This window comes from Sinohyriopsis cumingii, chromosome 3 (genome assembly GCF_028554795.1).
Source record: "Sinohyriopsis cumingii isolate HCF-2022 chromosome 3, ASM2855479v2, whole genome shotgun sequence".
Taxonomy (NCBI): domain Eukaryota; kingdom Metazoa; phylum Mollusca; class Bivalvia; order Unionida; family Unionidae; genus Sinohyriopsis; species Sinohyriopsis cumingii.
Genome location: NC_142963.1, coordinates 108,357,893 through 108,371,292, shown reverse-complemented (window position 1 = coordinate 108,371,292; position 13,400 = coordinate 108,357,893). Strand labels below are relative to the sequence as shown.

The window sequence follows — 13,400 nt, the reverse complement described above, 5'->3', positions numbered from 1 at the left end:
ATTGATGTCTCAGATTACCATTTGCTTTGAGTACAGATTTGGAAATACAGATAACACTACATTCAACTTGTCAAATTACACAATACTGTCTTGTTCTACACTTAAATATTGTCCTTTTTTTTCAGCTTACAAATTTCACTTGGTGGTTGCGAATGATAAATGAAACCTACAACCTGTCAGATACAACAGTTGTGTGGAGTCCTGGTGATACTGTGATTAGTGGCCCAGGACGTCTTAATACAAATGCAGGGGAGATTACCATTGATACAAAAATGTTACTTGTCAATACCACATACGAATTTAGAGTAATAGCTTACAAAGATACGAGAAGTGCAAGTGCCATTAGTTATTTGTACTTAATAGATGGTACACCACCTGAGCCAACCATAAGGCAAGTGAGATCCTAACAAACTATGTCTTTTAAATTTTTACATCTTTGTAATAAAATGATTCATGAAATTGGTGCTTTCTCCAATTAAAATTATTAGATACTTGAATTTAAATTTAAATCAAAGTCATCAGTATCCTTTTGGGCATTCTTTAGTGAACACAGGAAATTCAGTGCAAATTTGACGAAAGTTATTAAAGCAATAATCTTAAATTTGTACATATTTTATCTTTAAATTTGTGCATATTTTATCTTTAAATTTTACATGGTTTATTTTTACATTTATACATATTTTATCATTAAATTTGTACGTATTTTATGTTTAAATTTTACATGGTTTATTTTTACATTTGTACATATTTTATCTTTATATTTGTACATATTTAATTTTAGTGCACTGCCTAACAAAGTGAGTGTTTAGGTAGGAGGACACAGTTAAGTAATGATACACTGATAGAGATATAAAATATTTGATAGAATTATAAAATGTTTGATGGGATTATAAATGTTTGATAGGATTATAAAATGCTTGATAGAATTATAAATGTTTGATAGAATCATGCATATATCACAATTGATTGACTGAAAATTGGGTGATTGGGTGGGGTTTCACCATTTGACAAATTGTAATTTGTTTCTTTCTCATACCTTTCAGAGCCAAGATTCCCAATAACTGGCGTCCCAACCCAGAGGGCAAAAAGGTTATCCCAACATGTCAGCTGAATCTGCTTGCATCCTGTCTCACTGGTTGTAGTTCCCTTATGAACATCAAATGGGAGGTTTATGTTGATGACTACCGATACCCTGATGGCTGGAGAAAAATAGAGTTCCTTGACACATATATTGATGGTAAGTGGCATGGCTTTACTAATTTATCTACCACTACCATATATACTTGCTTGTAAGTCGAGTCCTGCTGCAAATCAGGCTGAAGATTAGGGTCTTTGTTGTTTGTTCTACTGATTACTTCCATCAAACTGCACAGACCCAGATCTGCCAGCATAGTATCTGATCTGGGTCTGTGCAGTTTCAATTGGATTCAGTTTATAAGCAAGTATATATGGTAGTTGTTTCCATGCTTTTTTGAAGCAAATACAAAAACTGTCAGGGCTGTTTTTAAGTATTTGATAAAAGAAAGTTCAAGGCTCTTTTTTCTAAAAATTGGTCTTTTATTATATTAAAAGTTTATACTCTATTTGGCAACTGAAAAGTCAGGGTCAGAAACTGAAGGTCTTCTGACTAATCATAGTTCTGTCTGTGAAAATTTGCATGCATGTATGTATAATTTCATGAGGTTAAACCCACAGTCTTTTAAATAGAGACTTAAAATTACTGGTTTAAAAGCTTACAGGTCTTCCTCAGAGTTTGTGCTGAGAAAGGTTTTGAAAATCAAAACTAAGAAAATGATGGTGGCTTGATACTTTGTTACTTGATCACGGTACTACACTAAATAACACTGGTACTGAATACTGCAGAGAGCTGCCAGATATCACCTGTACATTTTTGATAGGCAAATGAAGTTCCCAATAATATTAACATTTTGCTAATATCAGAGCCAAAAGAAACATCAACTTTCTGGAGAAAAAAGTCCAATTTTATGATAGAAAGTGAGAGATAATGTCAGCAAAATGATATCCTTTTGCAATTCAGGAGTCAGCCTTGATTTTAATTTTAAGCATCAAACTTTTACATGAAACAAATTATTAAGTTATAAAAAGCAGCAATCCTTTTTTCAGTGTACTGAGAGTAAATGCATATAAATTTTTTCCCTGTATCTTTCATGCAACTTTTGTAAAGTGGTGTTCAAATGGGTATGTTTTCCATGTGAATTGAAAGTTCATCTTTAACAGCTCATGTTTACCAAACATTTTGCTTTGATGTTAAAATAGATTACACCAGTGCACTCTTAAACCTTTCACTAATAAAATGAAATTTTAAGGTCTTATGTTGTTGATGAAAGATATTAAAAAAATATATACTATAAATGAACTTACTTTTTCTAAGTCTGTCTTATGAATGTGCCGAGGTCTGGAACCCTCGTTTGCATTATAAAAAGGTGTAATTTGGTGATCCAGGCAGGGAGTTTTCTCCCCCTTCCCCCATATGTTAGTGGGGATGTTCATTGATACAGCAATGGATACAGACAGTTCAGATTACCATATTCACCAGTATGTAACATGTGCCCAGCTTTGAAACAGCATCATCCCAGATCTACCATCCTGTATTGTACTTACAAATCTGGGTCTGTGCTATTCACTTAAAATCATTACAGGAACAAACAGTTTAGATCTGATTCATCTGGCACATTATGTTTTGGCGATCTAGGTCTACACAGCTGGGTGTTCATTTCGTGCAGGCAGAAATGGTAATAGGTATACACCTTTCAGTAAACTTAACAAAACCTTTAAAACTTTTGATTATTTGGTATTTATCTAACTACATTATTTTTGTTTCAGACTTCAAGTATCTTTATTATTTTAAGACTGGATTAAAAGTGTTTTTTATTTCTTCTTACATGCTTTTATTTGAGTTTTATGATGTTATAAGAAAATACTACATTGGCAAGAAAAGATGAATCATAAAGCTAACACTACAGCAGTTATCTGCCGAGACAGTTCATTTTGATAACAACTTAAATGATTTATGTTTAAAGAGAAAGCTGTTGTTAGTGTTGCCTTACAACATAACTTTCTTGTAATATATGTTCATGAATGGCATATATTTGTACAAGTGACAAATTACAAATCTATTTAGTACTGTCATTATTATTTGGGATATTACAAAATGTGAATACACTAAACTGTGGAAATAATGAACCCCATGACGACATGAAAAAAAATCATAGTTATTTCTGAATTTCATCATAGCTGAAAAATGTATTTCATAAAACATTATTTGTTCATAGTATCCAATATTTCGTCAACATTATTTTAAAAAAATATAATTATAGATATAATTTACTGTACACATAAACAAGTTGCTTTTGAAGATAAGTTGGTGATCTTTATATATTGATTTTGCATTGGTCCATATTTTATATTCAATCAATAGAACCTCTACCAGCATACATAACCTTGTATATTTCTTTATTTAGAAAACAGTCAGGATTCTCTTACCGGTACATGGCCATATGGCTGAATGTGTTTATTGTATGATCTTGCATCTGTTTTTGTCCTCCATCAACATTTGCTAAAGGGCTTTAAAATATATACAGATGGTGTTGATCTGCCCTCAAGTATGGCTACTGTTAGAGAAACATTTATAGAGATTTAATTAAAAAAGACTTCTGAACAGAATTTGACCAACTTTGACAGCAGCATATTTGCATGAAGCTTTTCAGTATGTGTGTGATTTGGATTTTTAACAGCTTTAAGACTTTTTCAGTCATATTGCTATAATGTCTGCATCCAAGGTGGACAATGCTTTTCAGTATTGTACACATTATGCTGATGTGCCATAATATTATATAAATGAAGATAAAAAATATAGATAAACCTTGTTGTTTTCATAAATAAACAATAAACAGCATTTGAAGGAAGTTTTAAAGAAAAACCCTGCTGACCAACTTCCTTGGTCGGCTGTTTGAGTGATGGGCAGATATTAGCCAGGTGAGTGATCTTAGGCCCACTTGAGTCTTACATTTGCTAATCATTTTGTTGATTTCATTTTCATGCTGTGATCACTTTATTGTTTCATGTTTTAAACATGTAATGGAGCGCTCAAGACCATAGCGATGCATGCTGCTTGCGTTTTGCAGGGACACATGGTAAGACATACTTATTTGCAGCTGAACTCCTGCCCGAAATTTGTTAGGCCATCAGATAGTAAAAACAGCAGTTCTCTGACAGTAAAACAAGCGTGCTCTTGACTTAGTCATTCAACTCAAGTACTTGGTTGTTAGCAGTTTCTTTGCTCACTTGACAAGTGTTTTAACATTGCTTCAAATCAAACACATCCTTTGTCTTGAGGAGAGAAAAAATATATTTCTTTTGCAATCATGGGATATTCTAATTGTTTTAAATGTGATGAGACACGTGGTGCACAAACAAAATTATCTTAAGGGAAGAAATCTATCAATAATGTATCGAAAACATATGAACAACTTCACTGTAATAGGGTTAGATTTAATAATTTCTCAATATAGTTCTGTAATATCTTAGTATCGATGAAATGGATGCCGCTAATGCTGAATCGGATTCCATTGTCAGTTGCAGTGGGAAAAATAGGTACTATCAAGCTTGCAACTTTGTTACTGCAGAAAATATGATTACATGAAAATTTGTTAGTATAGTTTTATTACATACCAATTTAATTTTACATAGTTATTCTGGTCTTTTTAGATGGTTGTTCAGTCCATAATTATATGTCTCACACCAAGAAGGTACTGTTTAGATGTTGTGACTGATGTCCATATATCATTTTGCTATAACACACCAAATCAAACTTTTATAAATCAAAATTTGCTTTTGATTCCATTCATACTAAATGGCAAAATATATTTTGAAATCATAAAAAGGGGCATGTAGTTTTGTACATATCTGATAATATACATATCTTAATGATAAACCCACACCCTAATTACACAATTTTGGCAAATATTCATTGAGGGTATCTTTTTTGATAAGCTCACACCTTTTTTATGAGAAATTTTTGAGTTGGTTCCTGGTCTGCCATTGGAGAAATGCTATAATTGCATTAGAAAAAAAATTACGGTGCATTAATCATTCAAGTAAAGATAACTAAGGACTTTTGAGATGGATTGTAATTTACCTTTTCTTAATTAGTCTTGGATCCTAATTCATAGTCATTTATTGTAAATGGACTTTGCTTAATTAGTCTTGGGTCTTAATTCATATGCAGTGATTCAACTTTGCTAGCCAAGGCTCCAGTAACCCTATCTACACCTTGGCAGATTGAATAGCTATATTGGTGCTTTGTCCTAGCCAATAGTGTGGTGCATTGTACATCAGCTGAAAATGGTGGTGGCAATTGACCTAAAAAGGATACTTTGTAAGCTTAACATCGAAAGTATGACTATGTACCAGAGGGAAGCCATTACAGGTCTGTCTGAGTGAAAGGTTTTTTGCAAACACAGACCAGCACTGGAAAAGTGCTTATTTATTAGTCCATTCAAGTTGTGTGCTCCCATTGTCTCGATCAGATAGGAGCAGTGTTTAAATTTGAACAACTTAATTTTCATTGGATACAGTGGCTTGATGCTGCATCTGATGAAATTCACAGACCTGAAACACAGAAATATCTGCTTGATATACCAAGGTGTAGATAGGGTTATCAGAACCTTGGCATGCAAATATGGCATTGACTGTAAATGGTAATTAGACTTGGCTCTTAATTCATAGTCATTGATTGTAAATGGTCTTTTCTTAATTAGTGTTGGATCTTAATTCATATTCATTTATTGTAAATGACTTCACTTAATTAGGCTTGGATTTTAATTCTTAGTCATTGATTGTAGCTGTTAATGAAATTTACAGTTCTGTACTGATGTGAGAGAACTGCTGTTTTTTAATCCTGTTGTTAGAACAAACCATTGTTGTTTATTACCAGTGCATAACTCTGCAATTTAATATGCTGCGCTAGCAAGCTGCAAATGTTGCTTAACAACCTGATGTTGTGTTTATGTAAATAGTGAAACCTCTGCAGATGAATAATAGTATTAAAGGTATCTGACCATACAGCACTTTCAGGAAGCCCAAATAGAAAGTCTTGTGTGCCACTTACATGTAAGAAGGACATCTGCTTGATGTGGGAAAAAGGAATTGTTTTCATTCCAAATATTTATCTATATTGCATATAAAGGATGCTGAAATATTGAAAATTCATATCTGTGAACTCTCTTGTTTAAAATTAATTTACTCAAAATATTTGAGGACTTTAAAAATTGCATGAATTTATTAGATATTTCTGTGTAAAAGTTTCCCCGATAACCAATTAAGCACATATATTCTATGCACATATGTACAGAGATAAATGCAGAGCTTCCAGGAAACTCCTTCACATAAAGGACATCTGGTTACCAAAGACAAATTATGACCCTTGAGTGTCTTTTTGAGACAAGTTTCATTGTGCATCCAAATCTAATTTTGCCCAGTTGCAGATAGTCAGACCAAAAACAAAATTTTTACTCTCATCATTTAAGGTTTATTTTAGTCTTATATGATTATTATGGTAAATGGAATCATTGTTTATTGCAACACTGATGTGAATCCACCATCATGTATCCTTCCACAGACCCTGACTAGTCTCTATGTGTGTGTAGTGAAAGGACATTTCAGTAATAACATTTTTGTACAAATGAAACTATTTCACATCATATTGCACAAGAAAGTTCAAAAATATTATTCATGAATAAAACCTTGTAGAACAGAACCAGTCTATAAATCCCACAGTACACCAACAGAATCTTAAAGCACCATAGCAATGGGTGAGTTAGATTACAGATTTAGTACACAAATTGTCAGTATGTTGTTTTCCCTATTTTTGTATTAATAGAACTTTGTTGAACAAATTCTAGTTCAGGTTTTTTGTCTTCAAAATTATTGCACATGCTATTGGTAAGGGATTTACTAGCTTTTAAAAATATAAATCTGTATGTCCATTTTGATTTTAATGGCAATGAGATGGAAAAGTGTTAGCCACAACCTGGCTATTTGGTACACTTCTGATGCAGGTTTTAAATGTATTTAACTACAGCTGTGCTTTTATCATGGCCAGACCCTGGCTGCCATATGGTACACATCTGGTACAGATTTTTTATTACATATATCTAACTGCATCTGTGCTTGTACTGTGATCTTTGAGAGGGAATTTTTCATTTTTGCTGCTAAGCCTAGCTTTGGCTCAGTTTAGCGAATGTATGCAAATATGCACCTGCACAAGATTTTCTGTATAATTCATTAGCAAGACATGTTGCATGGTACTTTATTTTTAATGTAGAAATAATGAATGTCATGTAGTAGTTTTTCATACCTTTATAAAGTAGAAGACCATTCAGATGTTGTTTTATGTAGTGTGTTGTACAATTCTATTGTCATTATTGTCTAACTTAAACAATCAACATAGGCATCACAGCTTTTCTTGTATGAGCATTTATTGTCACAGAAGTGAAGATTTTTATGGGGCTTTTCAGTTAATATGGCATGGTTGTAATTTTGTTTGCTATTCAAACACAGCATTTATTGTTGGATACCTACTTTTTAATTAATGCATTAATGAATTAATTTAAACAGAAAACTTTCAAATATATATATATATATATATATATATATATATATATATATATATATATATATATATATGTTTTGTTTTAACCCATGAGTGGCTGATTAGATATGCCCAAAGAATTGATTTTCATAATTTTAAGTAGCAATTGGGTCTGACATTTTTTTAAAAATTTATTAAGTTATTGAAATCTTTTGTTTGAGATCTGAAAAACATGCAAATCAATGGGACTGGTAACAGTTTGATGTTGGATAAGATTTTATACCAGTAAAATTTGGTGGAGTGGTATATTTTTTAACTGTATTTATTTGAATTTCAGCATTATTTTAAGTTTGCAAAGGACCCAAAAGGAAACAAAAGTTGAAAATTTAAAAAAAATGGTTTAGTTTGCCAGTTTTTTATGTTTTTTTAAAATCTCAACTAAGAATAGTATCCATTTATGTTTGAAATTCAAATATGCACTGAACATGAAAAAAGAAAAGAATTAATCTTGCTTACTTAATTGTAGCATGCATGCATTTCTACATTCTCTCATGTATATTTGAAATATAGGCCTTCTCCGTGCCCAAACATTGTTCATTATTTGACAAGTGGGTTAACTTAATAGACATAGTTTCTTTAATCGTGCATGGCTGTTTCAATTCATTACAGTTAAATATGTGATATTTTCATCTCTGTGTATGCAGACCATGCATGTACATGGACCTATATATAGCTCCGATATACATTTGTCTATCTGTCTGTCTGTCTATCTATATATCTTATCTGTGTATAGATCTATCGATTAGTACTTATGTCTTTGCATGCTAATTGACCATATTTTCCTTTCACCTACCTTCAGCATCACTCAATACAGTGGTTCCCCTCTTATAAGGCCACCACTTGTATCATAAAAATATTTCTTTATAAGTGTGGTCTTTTATGAGGGGACAAAACAGTTCAAATGTATTATTTTGGGGATGAGCAACATGACCTTTGAAAAGGGGTGGCCTCTCTTGAAGGTGAGCATTGTACTATTTTTGACGATTTTTTTTTACTAACAGGTATTTACTCAGATGAACTAGCCATCAGCCCAGAGCTGTTTGCATTTTACGACACCAAAAAGAAGTTCCAGCTACGACTTTTCATGAGCAATGTTGGCAGCTCTATCACAGGAGAGACATCAATTAATCTCATTGTTAATGACTTTCCAAGTGGTGGAAATTGTTCTATAACCCCACTGAATGGCACAGCCACCCAGACCTATCATGAATTCAAGTGTGCAGGATTTACAGATGAAGATGGAGTTGCTAAATACGAGTTCCTCTGTAAGTTTAAAATACAAGTTCCACTGTAATTTTAAAATATAATTACTACTGTAAGCTTAAAATACAAAAGTTCTACTGTAAGTTTAAGATTTCACTTCTATCATCAGCTTGATCACATAGGTTCAAGGAAAGACTGTATAGCTAATGAGCTTCCCAATGAGGGTTTGAACACATCTGTGACATGCTTTCATTTCAATGTCGAGACAAACAGAACTTTTATAAATGTACTACTGCAAATAAATAATTTTTCTTTGAATATCACTTTTTAAGAAATATTTGGTTGCTGCCAGCCATGAATATACATACTCTGCAAACACTGATCTCTCTGCATAAACTGTAGGACTCCACCCCCAAATGCAACAAGCAATGATTCTTATGTAGGAACAATAGGACTCCACCCCCAATTGCAACAAGCAATGATTCTTATGTAGGAACAATAGGACTCCACCTCCAAACAGAGCAAGCAAAGATGCATTTGCAGAAACAATAGGACTCCACCCCCAAATGCAATAAGCAGTGATTCTTATGTAGGAACAGTAGGACTACATCTCCAAACAGAACAAGCAAAGATGCATTTGCAGAAAAAATAGGACTCGACCCCCAAACAAAACAAGGAATGATCCTAATGTAGAAACAATAGGACCCTGCCCCTAAATACAAACAAGCAATGATAATGATTCTTATGTAGAAACAGTAGGACTCCACCTCGAAACACAACAAGCAATGAAGCATTTGCAGAAACATTAGGTCTTCACCCCCAAATACAACAAGCAATAATTCTTATGTAGGAACAAGATGACTCCGCCTCCAAACATAAGCAAAGATGCATTTGCAGAAACAGTAGGACTCCACCTCCAAACACAACAAGCAATGATGCATTTGCAGAAACAATAGGTCTCCACCCTCAAATGCAACAAGCAGTAATTTTTATGTATGAACAATAGGACTCCACCTCCAAACACAACAAGCAATGATGCATTTGCAGAAACAATAGGACTCCACCTTCAAACAAAACAAGCAATGATTCTTATGTAGAAACAGTAGGACTCCTCCCCCATATGCAACAACAATCCTTCTGCAGAAAAAGTATGACTTCTCCTCCGAACCCTTCTGCAGAAACAATGATCATTCTAAAGAAACATTTTAATTTCTCCCCAAACCCAACAAATAATGATCATATGTAGAAACTGTAGGACTCCTCTCCCAAATGCAACAAGCAGTGATCTGTAGAACAGTAGGCCCCTCCTCCAAATGCAAAATGCAATGATCCTTCTGCACAAATAATAGGACTCCACCCCAAACCCAACAAGCAATGATCATTCTGCCAAAACAGTAAAATTCCTTCCCCCAAGACAAACAATGATCCTTTCGCAGAAATAATAGGACTCCTCCTCTAAACCCAACAAACAATGATCATTATGCAGAAACAGTAGGACTTGTCCAAAAAAATAACAAACAATGATCATTCTGCAGAATCTGTAGGACTCTTCCCCCAAATGCAATGAACAGTGATCATTCTGATCATTTCGCAGAAACAGTAGGACTACTCCACAAGCACACTAAACAATGATCATTCGGCAGAAACAGTAGGACTTCTCCACAAATGCAACAAGCAATGATCATTCTGTAGAAACATTACGACTTCTCCACACACACAACAAACAATGATTATTCTGCAGAAACAGTAGGATTCTTCCTCCAAACACCAAAAAATACCTATTGATAAAGATGTAGTTGTTTACAAAACCACAAAAAGTGATGAAAATGAAAACAAATGAATTTTGAACTGGATCCATAACATGTATGTTTACCATCTGGGACCTATATGTAAAAGTGGGCCTCATTTAAAAAGCTGCCATATCAGTGTGTGATTTGTGTGATTTAGATTTTCTTTACATAGCTTTAAAAGAAAATTCAGTCATATCGCTACGATGTCTGCAGTGTGACATTTTATAGTGATGTCTAGCACTGGAGTATCATGTCACAGACATGTAGCATGATGTCCCACTCAATCACATTATCCTGACACCAGGTCGACTAGTCCTAACACTAACCTCTTAATGCTGAGCACCAAGCAAGGCAGCTGTTAGTACCATTTTTGTATGTCTTTGGTATGACTCGATCAGGGATCGAACCCACGACCTCCCACATTTAAGGCAGATGCTCTAACCACTAGGCCACCAGAGCGGTCGCCATATCAGTGAGTGTTTCATTAGGATAATATTACTTTTAATATGCAAGACTTGGATTTACCAAAATCAAACAGACCAAACTGGACAACAGAATTTCCTTGATAAAAGAATCATTTGAAATACCATATTTATTCACTCATAAGTTGACAACTGCAAACTGCACAGACCCAGTTCTGCCATCACATAATGCACTGGCAGATCTGGATCTGTGCAGTTTGTAAGGAATAATCAGTAGAACAAACAACATAGAACCTGATCTGCAGCATTATGCTATGCATATCAGGATCTTCGATTCTAAGCAAGTGTATACAGTAGTTTGGAAATACAGAATCTTCATTATTATATCATTTTAATATTGATTGAGGGATGAAATAGAGCTTCAACCAATTGTTGAAGTTTTTTTTACTACATTTAATAGGTGTAAATAAAGTGTTTGTCCACTTTGAATCTATTCATTTATATTGTATGTATATATTTACATTTGTTTCATGTCAGTTTAATATTTTGATGTTGTAAAATTCGAGTACTGAGCATTCATGACCTATTTCATATTCCATTGGAAGAAATACTTAATGCATTATTTCTCATTTGTTTCATTTGTTTAGATTTTGACAAAGATGGATTGGAGACAATAATTCTTTCTGGAACGGACACAGGGTACAATGACACCCTACCACTGGGCAGTTCAGACAACAACTTTTACTTGGACATCTATGTAAGGATCTCAGATACACTCGGATCTTCTAAAATCTACTACGTGGCCCAAGTACAGGTTAGTTTAATCTGAGAAATCAGCTCTCATGACCTTTGAGTGGTTCTGTTGCTGCCCAAACTAGTAACACATCATACTTTCCTTCACATCATCTTTGCTTCAGTATAGACCTGCAGAGTATTTTACAATTTCAAGAAGCTTGAGAAGAGATAATTTGAAATAAATGAAACATACATTTGCTGTTGATGTTCCCTTTCATATCCATTAAGTATTTACTAAAATATTATTCAAAATTCTTTTATGGACATAAATAGATATTTTAATTACAGTTGTTTGTATTAAATCACCATGACAGTTGTGGAAACATGGACTGTTTCCAGAAATTTGCAGCATTCAGTGCAGCCAGTAAGAACATTTTGCCTGGCTTGTGTGCAGAATAAACACTAAATCTTCTTTTGGAAGCACCAAAGTCTGACTGTATGAACAGAAATTGGTCTAAACTCATTCTTGATATCAAAAAATCATGGAGAGAGAAAGAATTAATTATAGGTAGTAATATTTGGTATCACTGTCTTGTTTTATTTGAATCAAAATGCTAAAAATTGTTTCAGGTTTACATGGAATAAAATGTATCATTGTAAAGTACATTGATCTAAATGTGATGTCATATAATGCACCAGTAGATCAAGGTCTCTGCAGTCTGCTTGCAATCTCTTAACTCATTCGACCCCAGAGGTTTTTGTCATTTTTGCCTGAAATGTGCGTAGGAAAGACATGGGGGGGGGCTATTTCTGAATGCATCGTAATACATCAGCTTTCAACAGATTTTCCATGGGACTAATGCCTAGTTGTATTAGAAACATCATTTTTCATTGGTTATTTTGCTGGCGCATGAGCAGAAGGGTAAAAGTTGGATTTTTTTTTTTTTGCTTAATGGACCCATCATTTTCGTATGGAGACCGCAATTTATTCCACATGCCCACCTTATCCTAGTTTTTGCAAAGAATCACCTGTCTGTGTGCAGTTAAGACTGGCATGCCTTAGATCTGAGGCCAAAAGGTCTAAAATCTGGACACAAAATCGCATTCAGACCTTGAGCAAATTTTGGGTGGGAAAAAAAAACGGGTCCAAAATATGAGGTTTTTCCCTGTGTATTTTGTAGTGCAACTAGAACTTCCAGATTATTTGGTACCATTTTAGAGCTATATTTGTCTGCTTTATTTTAGTACCACCCATGTTGGTGTATCTTAAATGACCTTGATGCTGCACAGCTCGGAAGTAGGGTACAGTCTCATTACGCCTACAGATGGAATCGGGGCTGAATTGGTTAATCAAGTTTATGGAAATTTCTTAGAAAATTTCAAAGAATGGCTCTTTTTGTAACTTATGTGCAATACTGATGCACAAATGATGAAATAAATAAGTAATATTCAGATTTGGTGATGTCACCAAAATTCTCCCATTAACTCATTTGGCCCCAGAGGTTTTTGTCGTTTTTGCCTGAAATGTGTGTAGGAAAGACATTTGGGGACTATTTCTGAATACATCATAATACATTG

General features: G+C 33.9%; 1 protein-coding gene across 1 annotated transcript in view; it reads left to right on the top strand.

Annotated features, from left to right (window-relative positions):
- LOC149803515 (uncharacterized) overlaps window positions 1-13,400 on the top strand; it is a 140,061-nt gene that overhangs the window by 45,757 nt on the left and 80,904 nt on the right. The window contains exons 13-16 of the mRNA XM_089953939.1: window positions 126-391; window positions 1,044-1,237; window positions 8,674-8,937; window positions 11,735-11,901. Coding sequence (XP_089810065.1) covers window positions 126-391; window positions 1,044-1,237; window positions 8,674-8,937; window positions 11,735-11,901 — 891 coding nt within the window. The remainder of the gene's footprint in view (window positions 1-125; window positions 392-1,043; window positions 1,238-8,673; window positions 8,938-11,734; window positions 11,902-13,400) is intronic.